Here is a 16,888-nt window from a genome sequence, read left to right on the forward strand (position 1 = left end):
TGCACACAGGCCCTAAAAGAGACAAAATCTTTCAGACACTGTTATTCAAAAGCTCACTCTCTGTTCAGGTAAAATATATATCAAATTACGGCAGTTTAGATTAGGGCTAGGTGTTTCCATATCTGAGTGAGTGTGGGAACCTCCCTTTCTGTAAATATATACTATATAATAGCTCTGTGTGTGCATGTTCTTGTAGAGAGTTAGTGTGTTTAGTTCCTAATATGACGTTTAAGACTTTGGAATGCAGACTTGTACTCAGAATAACTGTAGGTGCAGTGTGGTCCAAAATGGTATTTGCTGGGTTAATCAGGGTGAGCACATGAAAGGGGCAGATATTGTTATATTTACTTTAGCTCACAAACAGTATATGCAAGCCACTCGAATACAAGGCAGCCAAGTAACTACATCACTTGTAATCTTTCCTTATAAACTGAATGTAATTCTACTGTAAACAGTGGCTTTCAAAGTATTCAGGAATAATTCAGTCAGAAAACTTGATTTTTCCCTCCAGTAGTCTCTGTTCACAACCCCTTATGGTTCTGTTCTATAATAGTTTCCATTATAATTCCATTTCCAGCCATATAACTGTCTGAAATGTACACCTTTCAGGCTGAAATTTTCCAAATGTGGCCTTTAACCAAAGAGTAAATAATTCTAGAAAGTTTGAGGAGAGGAAATGTTTAATCTGTTTTTGAGTGAGATTAGGGTGAAAAAATATACTTTCTCTATTATAAAACATGATCTCATTTTTTTGTAAATAACTTGATAGCTGAAATATCTGAGAACCAAGTTGAAATTAGGTATGGAAATTGGCTTCGCTAAGGAGGGCTTTTAAGGGTTCTGATGAAAAAAAAATGGTTTTAACTTACTGGACTATGAGCCTCTGGAGATCACACTATCTGAACATGTCATAGATCTTGCATGCACTGTTGTTGTAGCCATGTTACAGTATATTAGAGAGATAAGGTAGGTGAAGTAATATTTTTTTATTGGACCAGTTTCCGTTGGTGAGAGAGACAAGCTTTCCAGTTTACACAGAGCTTATGTGGCAGCTGTGTAAATGCATATTTAAGTTTATCCCTGTTCAGCAAAGCATTGAAGTGGTACTTAACTAAAACCCTATTGACTTTAAGGGGGCTTGAAAGTGTGTGCTCAACAGTTAATTATGTGTTTGTGGACTTTGTGGAAGTAGTGCTTTATTGAATCTGTCTGTTGCACACTTTTTCAGTGAAACTGCCTCATTTCCATTTATGGGTAAGGTAAGAAAGGCACAGACCTGGCACTGCTAACATTTTGGAAAGTGTCCATGAATTTTGGTTGCTTTATTGTTTAAGAGCTCTGCTGCTGCCATACCTCTGAGTGTCTCAGCAGCTGTGTCTAAAGCACTGAACAGCTGGAACTCTCAATTATTTTAGCTAGTAGCTGTTGTAAATTAGGCACACACAATGAGTAAGCGCTCTTGGAAAACTTATGCCTGTCAGTGACTTGCCCAACCCACTTCCCAAAGGAAGTTTGTGCCAGGGTTAGGAACAGGGCCTGGAACAGGGCTGCTCAATAGGCCGGTGCCTCTCAACAATTACAGGTGGGGGCTGAGTTACCCTGTCTGCAAAATGACAGGTTTCAGAGTAGCAGCCATGTTAGTGTGTATCTGCAAAAAGAACAGGAGTACTTGTGGCACCTTAGAGACTAACAAATTTATTTGAGCATAAGCTTTTGTGGGCTACAGCCCACTTCATCAGATGCATAGAACAGAACATATAGTAAGAAGATATAGATAAATACAGAGAACATGAAAAAGTGGAAGTAGCCATACCAACTGTAAGAGGCTAATTAATTAAGAAGACCAATTATCAGAAAAAAAAAATCTGTAGTGATAATCAAGATGGCCCATTTTAGACAGTTGACAAGAAAGTGTGAGGATACTTAACATGGGGAAATAGATTCAATATGTGAAATGACCCAGCCACTCCCAGTCTCTATTCAAACCCAAGTTAATAGTATCTAGTTTGCATATTAATTCAAGTTCAGCAGTTTCTCATTGGAGTCTGTTTTTGAAGCTTTTCGGTGGCAAAATTGCCACCTTTAAGTCTGTTACTGAGTGACCAGAGAGGTTCAAGTGTTCTCCTACTGATTTTTGAATGTTATGATTCCTAATGTCAGATTTGTGTCCATTTATTCTTTTGCATAGAGACTGTCCGGTTTGGCCAATGTACATGGCAGAGGAGCATTGCTGGCTAATGTGATCAGGTCCTATGATGATGTCATTTGAATAAATATGTGGACAGAGTTGGCATCGGACTTTGGTGCAAGGATAGGTTCCTGGGTTAGGTTCCTGGGTGTTTTTGGATAGGTTCCTGGGTGTTTTTGTTGTGTGGTTGCTGGTGAGTATTTGCTTCAGGTTGGGGGGCTGTCTGTAAATGAGGATGGATCTGTCTCCCGAGATCTGTGAGAGTGAGGGATTATCATTCAAGATAGGTTGTAGATCTTTGATGATGTGCTGGAGAGGTTTTAGTTGGGGGGCTGAAGGTGATGGCTAGGGGAGTTCTGTTATTTTCTTTGTTAGGCCTGTCCTGTAGTAGGTGACTTTTGGGTACTCTTCTGGTTCTGTCAATCTGTTCTTTTACTTCAGCAGGTGGGTACTGTAGTTTTAAGAATGCTTGATAGAGCTCTTGTAGGTGTTTGTCTGTTTGAGGGATTACAGCAAATGCAGTTGTATTTTAGAGTTTGGCTGTAGACAACAGATCATGTGGTGTGTCCTATATGGAAGCTGGAGGCATGTAGATAAGAATAGCCGTCAGTAGGTTTCCAGCATAGGGTGGTGTTTGTGACCATTGCTTATTAGCACTGTAGTGTCCTGGAAATGGCCTGCTTGTGTGGATTGGTCTAGGCTAAGGTTGACGGTGAGCTGGAAATAGTTGAAATCACAGTGGAATTCAAGGGCTTCTTTTGCCTGGGTCCAGCTAATGAAGATGTCATCAAAGTAGCACAAATAGAGTAGGGGCCTTACTGTGTGGTGAGCACCCACTGGCGCAGGGCTGCTGCTCCCAGCACGGAGTGGGAAAGTGAGACAGGGATACCCTCTCCCCCTTTCCTGGCTACCAGCCTCCAGTGAGGCCTTTGGCGTTATTGCACTGTGGGGTTTTGTCTAGCACCTGGGCCATGTGCCATGGCACCTCAGCCCTCCAGATTTTGGGACTGGGCTGCCCGCCAAGGGAGTGGCGGCTCCCGCCCGCTCCCCTGGCAAAGCGCCGAGCGCCACCATGGGTTGGGCGGTAAAACGCGGGGCACGGCCAGCCCGCCCCTGGCCCCAGCGTTGCCAGCCGCACAAAGTCACGTGCCCTGCGCACGGTATCTGCTCTGGCCGGTTTGTGCTCAGGTGCCCACACGGCGAAAACAAGGTTGGTGAATGGGACAGGAAGGCGAAGCTCCCCCGGGATTCCGGCCAACGTCCGTACGCGTGCAGCCACCGCGAGCCCGCCACCGCCTCTCAGCTCCCGGCATGCACCGGGTCTCCCCGCCCCACCTACCGCGGTGCACGCTGGGAATTGTAGTCCCGGCTCGTTCCGCTTGTCACGTTACTGGAGACGCCGGTGTCTCGGTGTCCGCGGCCCGTGGGGGCGGGGCCGGCCTGCTCCCCGCACTCGGCGCCATGGCGGGCGCCGGCAGGAAGAAGCAGGTTCGCTTCGCCCGGCCGGAGGCGGAAGACACGCGGCGGGGCGGTGAGGGGCCGGCGGCGGAGCAGAGTCTCCTCCCGGAGCCCGCCCCGCGGCCTGAGGTGATCGTAGCCGGCGGCGGCGGCGGCAGGAGCCGGACCGGGGAGGGAGCGACGCTGCTGCTGCGATGGTGCATCTCCGGGGTGCTGTGCTCGGCCTTCCTGGGCCTGGTGAGCGGGGCTGGGTCTCCCCTTCCGCCTTGCGGGCACCGACTCCCCGGCAAACCCCCGGCCCGGCCCGGGCAGCGCTGTCCCAGCGAGCCCCGTGCTGGTGTGGACCTGGTGAAGGTGCTGGTTTGGCGCAGCCCCGGCCCCCGGGGGCAGGTCCCTGTGCGGGGCCAGTGAGAACAGGACATGTAGTGCTGGGGCAGAGCAATGGTCTCTCTAGCCCAGGGGTCTCGAACTCAAATGACCACGAGGTGATGAGGGCTACATGAGGGCTAGTTCGTTGGCCCTAGGGCTGCATCACTGACACCCGCCTCGCTGCCCTGCCCCCACTTCACCCCTTCCATGAGGCTCCGGCTTTTCCCACCCCTTTCCTGAAGTCCTCACCTCAACTCCACCCTTTCCCTGTCCCCAGAGGGTGCAAGAGGGGTGTGGTGAAGGCTCAGGGCAAAGAATTGAGGTGCAGGCAGGGGGCTCAGGGTACAGAAGGGATGTGGGGTGCAGCAGAGGGCTCAGGGCAGGGGATTGGGGTGCAGAAGGGCTGTGGGAGGTAGCGGGGGCTCAGGGCAGGGGACTGGGGTGTGGGCAGGGGGCTCAGGGCAGGGAGTTGGGGGGCGGAGTGCACGAGGGCTCCAGGTTGGCAGCGGCACACACCAGGGCAGGCTGCCGGCCTGGGCCCACTCTGTGAAGTAGCTGGAACCATGTTCCTGTGGCCCCTGGGAGGGGGGGGATGCAGGGCTCTGCATGCTGCTTGCCACGCCTCCAGGTACCTCCCCCGAAGCTCCCATTGGCCGCAGTTCCTTGTTCATGGTCAATGGGAGCGCTGGGGGAGGGGAAGGGAAGAGGGCGGTGCCTGAAGCCAGGGAAACACACAGAGGGAGCCCTCTGCTTCTCCCTCCTCTCCCCCACCCTCCTGGCCACAGGGACATCATGCTAGCTGCTTCAAGGAGTGGTGTGGGGCTTGAAGGGGGCAATACTGCGGCTGTAGTTTGCAGTAGGCCGGGAAGGTGGGCGCGGGCAGCTGATATATGGAGGTTTAGGGATACCCAGAGGATGGGGCTGCATCTCTGACTAACTTGGCTAATAGCTATTGCTGGACCTATGCTCCATGAATGTATGTAATTTTTTTTTTACCCCAGTTATAGCTTTGGCCTTTGCAACATCCGCTGGCAATGAGTTCCATGGGATACCTGGGGGCTGTGTGAAGAAATACTGTCCTATGTTTGTTTTTAAACCTGCTATCTATTAATTTCATTGAGTGACCCATGGTTCTTGTGTTATGTAGATGGATAAATAACACTGTTTTATTCATTCTCTCCACACCATTCAGATAGTAATAAACTGAGGCAGCACAGAGAGCATTGATAGAGCCCTAAGTTTGAACTCAGCCATGTGGGCTTCCTGGTAATTTCTAGATAGTATTTTGGGCTTGGTTTTTCTCACAGGAAGGTGAAACTGTCCCAGGTGCTCAGCTCCTTGAGGAGTACTGTTTCTGTAGCATTAGATTGTATAAGAACCTTTATTTTGCACAGTACTGAGCACACTGCTGGTACTGAAATGATGACTGTCCCATACAGCCAAGTTTTCCTTTGGTATTGTTCTCAGGATGAGGTACTGTGAAAATCACTTGGGGGCTCCACAAGCTTATTCCAAAGGTGACTGCAAGTGAAACTTAAATTTCACTTGGTGCTTTTCACACAGTTAAAAGAAAATGTGTATGTAAATTTAGAGATGATCTCGCTAAAACGGATTTGGATTACATCAAGTGATATTTTAATATTTATTATTCATTAGTAAGGCTAAGATTTTTGTCTTCAATATTGTTAGTAAAAGTCATGGACAAGTCACGGCAAAAAAGAAAAATTAATGGAAGCCATGACTTGTCCCCGACTTTTACTAATAATATCCAGGACAAAATGGGGATCTGCACATCCCCAAACGCCTGAAGTGGGGCGGCTGCACAGGGGACTGCAGGGTACCCCTACTGCCTGAAGCTCCGGGAGTTGTCCACTGCCTGTGGAAGCTGAGAGCTGTGGGGTGCCCCCAGCTCCCATGCCACCCCCACCACCCAGACGGGCCAGAGGCTCCTGGTGAGCCAGCAGCCCGGGGGTTCCCACGCCGCCTCCACTGCCTGCAAGCTTGGGGTACCTCGCAGCTCCTAGCCCTGTAGTTGACAGGAGCCCCTGCATCTCCCAACTGCTGAAGTCATGGAGGTCACTGGAAGTCACAGATTCTGTGACTTCCACAACCTCTGTGACTAAATTGTAGCCTTATTCGTTAGAAGTATCACCATAGCACCTAGGAACCATAGTCCAGGACCAGAACTCAGTTGTGCTTAGTGCTGTACAAAAACAGACAAAAAGACTGTCCCTGCCTTGAAGAGCTTGCTGTGTAAGGCAGTGTCTACACTGCCACTTTCAGCACTAACACTTTAGTTGTTCAGGGGTGTGAAAAAACACCTCTCAGATGCCAAATGTTTTAGCGCTGAAAAGCACCAGTATAGACAGTGCTTTATCACCGGGAGCCACACTCCTGGTGACATTCAAGGTGGTTATTTTTTTATCGCTGGGAGAGGTCTACTGGCCACTCTGACTACACTGCCCACTTCACAGCACTGCTGTGGCTGTGCTGTAACATGGGCAGTGTAGACATACCTAAGTAACCTGCAAATCTATTTTGGGCTTGTCTTAGGTGAAATTCCTTACCAAGTTGTAAGTTAAATTGATAATGGCACTGTCAAACCAAAATAAGAGTGCCTCCAATGTAAGACTGCATTGTTTAACTAAATCAGTTTCTAAAGTGACTTAATTAAAATGGTACTATTTTTGTTTGCAGACAAAGTCTTAGTAACATAATATGAACTATATCATTTCTTGCTGCTGGTGAGAGTTTATTTTGTTAACCGTCTGCCCTCTAAAATGAACAAACAAAATATCCCCACTGTTTTTCAGGGTATGAGCATTGCTGTCCTGGGACCTACATTTCAAGATTTGGCTGCAAATGTGAATAAAAATGTCAGTGATATTTACTACATTTTCATGGGTCGTTCTCTGGGGTACCTTGTTGGTTCAGTGATTGGAGGGATTGTCTTTGACTGCATGAACCCTCATCTCCTCTTGGGTAAGTGTACTCAAAATAATTCTTTTTTTATGTGACAAATGTATAGCTAAATGAATCTCTGATATCGTTATTAAGTGTCATAACCTGCACTATTTCCAGAGGGGTTGGTATAGTAACAAATTGTGAAAGTTGTATTAAAAAATATCTTAAGCCAGTTTTCACCTCCTTTACCATGGTCTATCATGCAAGTATCCTGTTGGTCTTTACACCGTAGTCTTGCACAATGAAAGTTGCATGTATGCTATCACCAGCATTGTCATACTCCTGTAAAAATATTGTACACTGCTGCAGGAGTGATGTAATTAAAAACTATGAAATTTTGTTTCTATTTGTCAGTTTCATTCCTGTCTCCTTTTATTGCAAAAGACCATATCTATCTCTCTCTGTCAGAACTGAATAAAAGATGCCTTTTGTTCAAACAAAAAGAAGCAGAGTTGGATTTTTATTTTTCTATATCAAATGGCTGGTTCTGAGAATATTTATATAAAACAAATCAAATTTGATAACGGCCACATCACAAGTTACATGAGAGAAATGAGAGAAGCTCAGCTGAGACTCACATCTGATCGCCTGTATTGCTATCAGTGATACCATTTCACACAATTGAGTTACAGCTCTACAAAGAAAAGATGTTGCAAACTCAACCTCTGTTAAAATACACTGCACCTGCTAAAATTGTTTGTCTTTTCCATTAAACCCTGACATGCATAAAATTTATGAATAAAATCTAGACCAATCTTCTGCTTCTCATTGATTCTAATTTATTTGTCAGACATGAGGCAAGTAATCTGAAGACAAATTTATCTGAAACCTGAAACAGAGTTTCCTGAACTAATAAAGCAAAATCTTTCATGCTTATCATATTCAAAAGTTAGGTGAACTGATGGCAAGCTCTAAACACAGTTATCTGTAAAACTGTTTCCTAGGTTTAGCCTTAACTTTTCACGTACTATTGTTGTCAATTTGAGAAATAATTTGCATGCTTTCAGTTTTCAGTTGGATAAGCAATGGAGAAAAGATCGCATCTCATAGGTTGACTAAGTTTAAATTTAATAAATTCTGTTAACGCCGCTTATTCTTTTTGAAACTGTACAATGAATTAGGAGACCATTTATGATGTGGACATATAACTTACTAATGTTAATGGAAGCTAAACTTGTGCATTGAGAGTAATTGGAGAAAATAGTTCAGTTGAGGACTTCCTAGTGTGATCACCAGAGCTGGTCAGAGGATGACATTTCAGTTTTGTGAAGAATTTGACTTTTGAAAATTTGACTTTGTTTTGAATTGAAATTAAACTCAAAATTTTTGAAATCTTCCAATCTAAAATGTGCTGTGCTTTGTGATCAAAATGTCTTGGTTTGACAGAACCAGAATGTTTCATTTTGGTTTTTATTTTATATTATCTAGTAATGCAAAATTTTTTTTTTTAAACAGTCACTTCAAAATGAAAAACTGAAACCTTTTGTTCCAAAAATCTCAAAATATCCCATTTTACATTGTCAGAACTTTTTTTCAGTTTTTCTCAAAAAGTAAATTTTGCTCAAATTTGGCTTGATTTTGTGAAGTATTTTGATTTTAACAGGCAATTTCGGAGGGAAAAAATGGTTCCGTCTAAGTCTTTTCAACCAGCTCTCGTGAACACTAATTCAGTCTAACCTAACTGCTTGAAATTCAAGCAGTCTATCATAAAAAAACAGATTTAATTATAATAAATTGACTGTTTTGGATTTCTGTATAAGTCATGCTGAAAACTGGAGCCTCAGTATGGATTTTGGATTACCTTTATAGGGTTAACCATGCTGGGAACAGCAGTTGGTCTTTATGCCATACCATGGTGTAAGAAAGCGCTATTGTTAACTGCCCTGATGTCAGTCATTGGGACTTCCATGGGTGTTCTAGACACAGGTAAGTGAACAGATCCTCTTCCCTGCTGCAGGAAGTCCTGTGGATTGAATGAGTCATTGGGAGTTTGTCAGCTCCTCTTGTATCTATCCCAGAGAATTGTTAGCACTAATGAGGTGCTAGAGATCCACAAGAGGTGAGTTTATGTTCATCATTAGGACTTCCAATTTATGTGGCAAGCATGTTGTATTGTCAGTATAGGCACAGGGCCTGCTAAAATAGTTATATTTCGCTTAGTGAAGCAGGAGGAAAATGTATGTTTTGTTTTTTAGCATGCATGGTATATGTATGAAATTCGTGTTCATATCCATTGTCACTTGCCATTAAAGTTACTCTCTCTCGCTGTTACTACAGTAACATCATCCATTCTGAAGACAGTAAGAGCAGATTTTTTCCTGATTGTGATGCAAATAGTGAGGTAAATGTCAGACTGGAATAATCTCTAGAATGAATCTGCTGGTATATCCCTGACTGTATGTGGGATGGCACAGAAAAATTGCCAAGTATTTCTCAATTAACTACTTATTCAACCCATTTGTGTGACTAAGTGAGTGAGCATCTATAATGCAAATTTGATGCTATGTTCTGAGAAGAGAGCCTAGGACTGTGTCACAAACAGTCTGTTAAAGAAGATCCTGAGCTTTATCTGGAATGCCATAATAGTGCCAAATGGAACACTGTTTGAAATGAGCTAGTTCTTGTTCTTGAGATAAAAAAGGTAAAAAAACCCAGCATGTGCTGTGGAACTTTCTACTGCTTAATTTTTATAAGCAGAGCTTTACTCTAGCTAGACTTGCAGTTTGCACATTTCATGCCCTGAAAAAGGTAATGACCTTTGATTTCAGATATTATAAAATAAGTTCTTTATAATCTGCTTCCACTGTAGATTGTTCTGACAGATTGACTAGATGAATATTACCTAAATAACTGATTGGGAAGAAACCATACTGTGTCTTAAGTTTCCATATTAAATAAATGGATCCTCATTTTTTTAATCTGCAGGTGGAAATGTCCTTGCATTGAATATATGGGGAGCAGAGGCTGGACCACATATGCAGGCCTTACACTTCAGTTTTGCACTGGGTGCCGTTGTGGCCCCAATCCTGACAAAAATGGTATTGAGCAGCTTCATATCTCCTAAAGTCCAAACAGAAGATGAAAAGACAAACCACTCTGTTCCGAGTGATATACCTAATGCACTGTCTGGATCAGCATTGAAACTGCATTCTAATGTGAGCTTTATGTGGTCCTATATTGTCATAGGGACCTATATTTTGATAGTTTCTTTGTTGTTTGTTGTTCTATATTCAAGGACCGGCTCAGCACGAGATAAAGCAAAATCTTCTCTGCAGAAATGTCAAATTGCCAAATACCACTATGCCCTTCTCATTCTCCTTTTCCTTTTCTTCTTTTGCTATGTAGGAGCAGAGGTCACCTATGGCTCTTACATTTTCAATTATGCAGAGGTTTATGCAGACATGAAAGAAAGTGAAGCAGCTAGTTTGAACTCCCTTTTTTGGGGAGCATTTGCAGCTTGCAGAGGACTGGCAATCTGTTTTGCTACCTGTTTATACCCTGGTACTATGATTCTGCTGAGTATCATAGGTTCCACTGTCTCTTCTCTGTTCCTGGCATTGTTGAGTAAGCATCCAATTTCGCTCTGGACTGGGACAGCAGTGTATGGTGCGTCAATGGCTACCGTCTTTCCCAGTGGCATTTCCTGGATTGAACAGTACACCACCATACAAGGAAAGTCTGCTTCTCTCTTCGTAGTTGGTGCTGCCTTGGGGGAGATGTGCATTCCAGCAGTGGTTGGGTTTCTTGAAGGAAAACTTCACAATGTCCCTGTGATGATGTATGCTGCATTGGGAACATCTGTAATGACAGCAGTACTATTTCTTATGATGTATAAATTAGCCACTTCTCCCAGTGAGAGTAAGTTAAAAGATGGTGGTGGGAGCGAGGACCAGAAAGCTTTGTTGTCCAACTTTGAACTTAATGAAGATGAGGAAGATGAAGAGGAGGCAGGAGAATGGAATGAAGCAGACTTTGAAGTAATTGAAATGAATGATACAGTGAGAAACTCTGTGGTAGAGACATCTCAAAAGATGCCAGGGGAGTCCCCAACTAAAGCGTCCATGCAGCCACCTTCAAACATATTTAGTTCTTCTCCAGTGATTGCTCTTAGCTCCCCTGGGAGAAAGCAGTCCAACAGAGACAGAGAGAAGAATGATTAAAGTAAAATCTAGGCTGCTTACTTGAAATGACTGCCTGGCTTCTGTAAGGTAATAAACACAATCAAATTAGCTGTATTTGTAAAGTGATTCAGAATTTTAATAGTGGTACAAATCCAAGTGTTTCCGCCTCTGTGCTTGCCAAATCCCAGTTTATGCTTATTCATTTTAGTCTGCAACCATGCATCCTGGAGTGAAAAAAGAATGTGTATGTTGGACATACTAAAGAGGGAATCTGTGTAATATGATCAGGTGTTGTGTCATGGAACTAAAAGCAATCTAAACTAAACATATGAGAAACATTTCTTAAATGTAAACAAAGAAAATGATGGGCACCCTAATGTAACTTAAAGTGAGACTGTTCAGAGTATTTTAACCATATTTTTAGAACAATTCTGCATTGGCGGGAATAGACTAGGACACATAGTGATCTTAATTGATCACCCTCATACAAATCAGAGAAGAATCTTGAACTTCTTGAATCTAGTGAAGGGGATACATACAAAGTCTGGTATGTAACGTAAACCGTGAAATTACTGGTAAGTTAAACAACAAGGTGTTGATTGTGTCCTTGTCCTTTTGGGAAAGTGGAAAAGTTGATAGCTCAACATCTTTAGTTAATGGATGTGTTGACCTTGTCTGGGAATTTCCTGGTTTTGTCATTTTTATGTAATGTTGTTTAAACATAGATTTCTGTGTTTAGTTCATTTTAAATCATGGAAACATCAAATGTGTTACACTGGAATAAAATATTTATTTAGGGAGGTTTTAAAAAATGTGTATTATGTACTCTTTCCAAAGTTGCTTTGAAGAACAAAACGGTTTGTCACACATCTGCATTTTTTTTATTTTGAGAGGGTGGAGAGAGAGAACAAGGGAGTTTTTAAAGTAGTTGAGCTGATCTGCTATAATTTTTAATTCTTGATTGTTGAGCCATTATTAGCTACTCTTTAATCAGTGTTTGATAACAAACCACTGGTATGACAGGCAGTATACATGGTAGTGTAGTTACTATCGTATCAGAGGGGTAGCCGTGTTAGTCTGGATCTGTAAAAGCAGCAAAGAATCCTGTGGCACCTTATAGACTAACAGATGTTTTGAAGCATGAGCTTTCATGGGTGAATACCCACTTCATCGGATGCATGCTCCAAAACATCTGTTAGTCTATAAGGTGCCACAGGGCTCTTTGCTGCTAGTTACTTTACATATACCAAAGCTAAATTTCAAAGGCAATTTTACCATTCTAGTAGGGTGACCAAACGGCAAGTGTGAAAAATCAGGATGGGGGTGGGGAGTAATTGGAGCCTATATAAGAAAAAGACCCCAAAATCAGGACATCTAGTCACCCTACTTTTTGGTAACCAGTAACCCCTAGTCCATAGTATTGACAGAGGCCCTTAACTCTCAAACCAAATTGTTCAAACAAAAGTTTTAAAGATCTGTTCTGGCTTTCCCTGAAGTTAATAGCAAAAATTCAGTGGGAGCACATACTTCTCTAGAAAAGGAAAATACATATCTTTTCAAAGTGAAATGTACAAAACTGTGCAAAGCTTAGCCTATGGCACACTTCAATAGCTGTTTACTTACCTCTGGAAAATTAATAATTACAGTTACTAATGAAACCTTCCCTTTTCTAACAGCCAGAGTACTGAATGCAATCCAAGTTCTGAAAGGTACCAGAAGGTGACCTATAACTGCTTCTTTTGTGCAAGTTGGACTGGTACCCTCTGCTTTTTACTCTGGTAACATTGTAATGTTTCAGATACTTTGAGATAATGTATTTGGATGCTGCCATAAGAGAAGGTCCATGTTTTGCACGGATGAAGTACAGTGGAGTGTTTCATGTAGTATTTATCAACATCTTGGGTGGGGAGGTGTAAGATTGGAAATAGCATGCTGGGGAGGGAGGAAACACTGAGTGCTAGCAAATAAATAAATCACCATAGTGCTAAGAACAGACAAATATAGAAGGTGTTGCTTAGAATTAATTTGGAGCCTTCCATTTAATGCAATCCGTCTATTTGAAAACCCAGATTTTGAAGGCAGCTTTTTCTGAGACATAAAACTTGCTGTTTGTACTGTTTGTATTGTATTGTTAAGACTTTTGCTGGTAATTTACTTTTGTAGTAAGGATAGCAGTTTGTTTATTTACATTTGGAGTGTTTCTGTTATGTGGTATAGGATCTTTCTTTAGAAGTTTGGGTTTATGACTGACTGCTTCGCCTCTCCTTCCCCCCCGCCCCCAAAGCAAATTTTGCTTTCCTCTGAAATCTGAGGGGAAGAAATAGAGCCATCCTGGAAAACTTTTGCAGTTTATGGTGAGTGACAATGAAATCTTGAAGACATTTCTCCCTCCCCACTACACCATAATGTTAGTGTAAATGCCAGTGTAGTGCCTGTTTTACTGCAAAAGAGGGGAGCAAGATAAGATAATTGGAAACTGACAGAAGACACATTTTAATAATGAACTGATTCTGCACCTTGAGTTGTCTATTCAGAAGGGTATATTTTACCTACCTGGGTCTGTGATTAAACATTGGTAGGTAAACCAACTAGTTTTTTTTATTTTTTAGCTTCATAGCTTCTGTTGTAGTATCACACCTGCTATATCGATGCATTGCTAAACTTGGATTATGCTGTTTCAGTTGCTGCATGAAAGCTCTCTCCTTCCCTTACTTAACAGTGTAATGCTTGTAAATATTTAAGGACCATATTCTACCCTTGGATGCATATGGCTGCCCATAAAGTCAATGGAAGCAGCTCTGCATATGCATTTACAGTACTAGAGTTTGATCTGCAGATCAGTATAGAAAATAACAGCTGAACTGCAATGGTGGAGATCTTGGCTTAAATAAGGAAGTCTAGGGTAAACTTTTGTGTCATGTTCTGAAAATGCTATTGCAATTCTGGACTAATAAAGTGCTTACCGTTTATTACTATTTATGCATAATTGGAAAGCATGAATTCTCTGTGCAACATGGTGTGCACAGATGGTAAAAATTTCACAAATGACTTTGAAAACAAGCATATTAACAAAGGTGGTCTCTTATACTTCGTGTTTTTTTTCCAGACTTTTTACAAAGGGATGTAATAGATCTATTGTTGCTGCAGGATCCTGAACAGAAATGGTTACAGCAACAGCAAACCTGATATGGTCATGCTGTCCACAAATGTGTGTTGTTTGAAACAAAACAGGCTTGACTACCTTTTAGAGGTGTTTTTAGACTTTTTTTTGTCAATCAACTTGGTTTTTACTAAAAGTGACACTCAAGCTTTTACTATTTTAAAGAGGAGCTGTTACTTGACATAAAATCTAAACACATTATGTTCTATTTTTGAATCATCAGTTCTGTTTTTTATACATGCTGTTTAGTATAACCTCTTAAACCGTGACGAACATACATATTTTAATAAACCATTTAAACTGAATAGGAATCAGGAATTTCATTCCTCTCTCTCCCACCAACATTAGAACAAGCATGAAACAAAGCAATAGGGCCAGTGCTGGAAGACTGGAAGGCTAAATTAACTTTTTTTTTTTGTATGTGTTAAAGGGAGGGATAAAGTGAGGACAAGGACAGACAAAAAGAAAAAGCAATTTGTAATACTGAAGAGGGAGGTAATGTAAGCAAGGTCTTCTCAAGCAAGGTCCTTCTCAGTTTGTAGACTAGCAGAGAAAATGAAATCCAAGCTCCATGGAAACTTGGGCTCCATAATCTGAAACTTACTTTAAATTTATGATCATAGCTGCTTTCTTCACAGTGTAGAGAGATTACATAATGTGGAGGTTTTATTTCAAGTTCACTGTATAAATTTTCTACATGATGCATGTACCTAAATAATACTTTATATATATATTTATATCATATAAATGATCAGAGGGTTCCCCTGCGATACAATACAAGAGTGGCAATGTGTAACACTGAAATAATTGGGGTAGTGTAAAGCTTTTCCTCCGTCACAGGACAATTGATGGAAAAATTGAAACTAAGAAATGCGATATGTGGACAAAAAACCAAATCTATAGTGCAGGTCATCAACTGCTCTAAATATCATGTGGATATTTAGAATCAAGTTATACATTTAAAAATTACTTAGTAATAAGCTTGTCTATAAACCATCCCTAAAATGTTCAGATTGGCCGCTAGCACCTAGTGAGATGTTTTGCAGTATTTTTACTGAGCGATCACCTTCTCTTCAAATTTGAGCACTTTAGTTATTGTGCAAAGAAAACGTTAACTAAAATGGTGATGGTATGTACTTGCACAACAGCGAGCTTTCCCTTGCTACCCCCTTTTCAACAACTGTATTTAAATGTATATAGGCAGTTTTTGTACATCAGGTGATGCATATTGTTAAATGTAAAATATACTAAAGAAAGACCAGCTAGGATGTATGTCAGTTTAGACTGATTAAGAAACTGTGGTAATTAGTGGCATGCTGCATTAGAATATCACAAGTTTCCTTTGCTGTCATCTTAAGAGCCAACAACTATATGAAAGTTGCAGCCTTAAGTCAGTCACTCTTTTGGGGGATTTCTAGGCTTTTTGTTAGCTGGAAAACACAAGTTAATGGTATTTACTTAAATTCAAGTAACTGTAGTATATTTGAATGTTACCAGGTACTGCAGTTTAACCAGGAAGCTTTTAAGTGCCTTCTTTGTCATTCATTCAGTCAGTAAGTGTTTAATTAGGATGTTAGTTGTGAATTTGATCAAAACCTTAAGAGACAAAGTATTTTATACTAGAAACAACCAGTGTTCTTCATATTTTTATTGGTTAATTTAACTATTTGGCAATACAGTTGTCATTTTAAGAAACACTCATTTCTTTAAGTGTCAGTGATCATCTTTAAATAGTACAATATTCAGTTATAGGCTTGGAAGATCTGTGTTATTCTCAACAATAGTTAACTGAATTAATAGCAGTTGCTTATGTAATTGAGAATCACCAGTACAGACTGAAGAAAGAGGAAACTATGAACATTTGCACATCAGTTCAATAAAATCTGTCCCCTTCCTACATATTTAAGGTGGACAGCAGCAGCACATTGTCATCTATTAGTATGTTTTCATTTAGACTGAAGATTGGCAATGTCCGTTTAAAAAGAACAGAATGCAATACTGTGTTTAAGATGAAGCATTTAAATGCAAAGGTATTTTTGGTATTTGCACTTTTATACCATAAATGAGACGGCACAAAGCTAGTATTCTCAAGTAGGCAACAGTTCTTGGTGGTTTTTCTGTAATTCCAGTCTTGCTGTTGCTACTGCTTATGCAATGATCTACACTTAAATTAATTCATTTCCCCCCCCATACTTTTACTCTTTTGTGTATGGTGGATTTTTTGATTTAATAGATTTAGGTTGAAAACTGGTTGATGTTTACATGACTGTAATGTGAAGTTTATTGGATAAACTGTTTCTTGAATGTAATAAATTGCTCTAATTTACAAACAGGAGTATCTTTTTACAATAAAGCTTGTACTGTGTTTCTGAAAGCTACTTGGGCTTTAAATTTGCAATAAATAAAGGCCTGTGACCTGTTTCTAGTAATGTAGAAATAGTTTCCGTTTCCAACAGAAGCCTTCCAGGTTTGAAATGTCCACTCTTCCCCCTCTTCTTCCATTCCCCTCCCCTAGATTAATAGAAGAAAAAATGGTTTAAAGAAAACTAGTTTTTGTTATTTAGAGACCATGTTTCTGCCTGTACAGGAGAAAGAGGTAAGTTTTAAACAAATTTAGTAATTGTTTAA

General features: G+C 41.3%; 1 protein-coding gene across 2 annotated transcripts; it reads left to right on the forward strand.

Annotated features, from left to right (window-relative positions):
- The first annotated feature begins 3,624 nt into the window (after positions 1–3,624).
- Positions 3,625–16,681, forward strand: MFSD4B (major facilitator superfamily domain containing 4B). Of its 2 annotated transcripts, XM_032791826.2 has the most exons (5): positions 3,625–3,883; positions 6,829–6,997; positions 8,789–8,905; positions 9,905–11,187; positions 11,525–16,681. In XM_032791826.2, exons 1-4 carry the CDS (start codon positions 3,650–3,652, stop codon positions 11,137–11,139), a joined length of 1,755 nt encoding a protein of 584 aa, XP_032647717.1. In that variant the 5' UTR covers positions 3,625–3,649; the 3' UTR covers positions 11,140–11,187; positions 11,525–16,681. The 2 variants fall into 2 exon arrangements, with proteins under 2 accessions (XP_032647717.1, XP_032647714.1); XM_032791823.2 differs by having other exon boundaries at positions 9,905–16,681.
- Positions 16,682–16,888: the final 207 nt, after the last annotated feature.

This window comes from Chelonoidis abingdonii, chromosome 3 (assembly GCF_003597395.2).
Source record: "Chelonoidis abingdonii isolate Lonesome George chromosome 3, CheloAbing_2.0, whole genome shotgun sequence".
Lineage (NCBI taxonomy): Eukaryota > Metazoa > Chordata > Testudines > Testudinidae > Chelonoidis > Chelonoidis abingdonii.

Bases quoted from the DNA above. Each gene is read 5' to 3' on its own strand.
- MFSD4B (XM_032791823.2), top strand. From the start codon at position 3,650: ATGGCGGGCGCCGGCAGGAAGAAGCAGGTTCGCTTCGCCCGGCCGGAG. The intron at 3,884-6,828 runs GTGAGCGGGGCT...ACTGTTTTTCAG, and splicing joins GCTCGGCCTTCCTGGGCCTG to GGTATGAGCATTGCTGTCCT. The intron at 8,906-9,904 runs GTAAGTGAACAG...TTTAATCTGCAG, and splicing joins CATGGGTGTTCTAGACACAG to GTGGAAATGTCCTTGCATTG.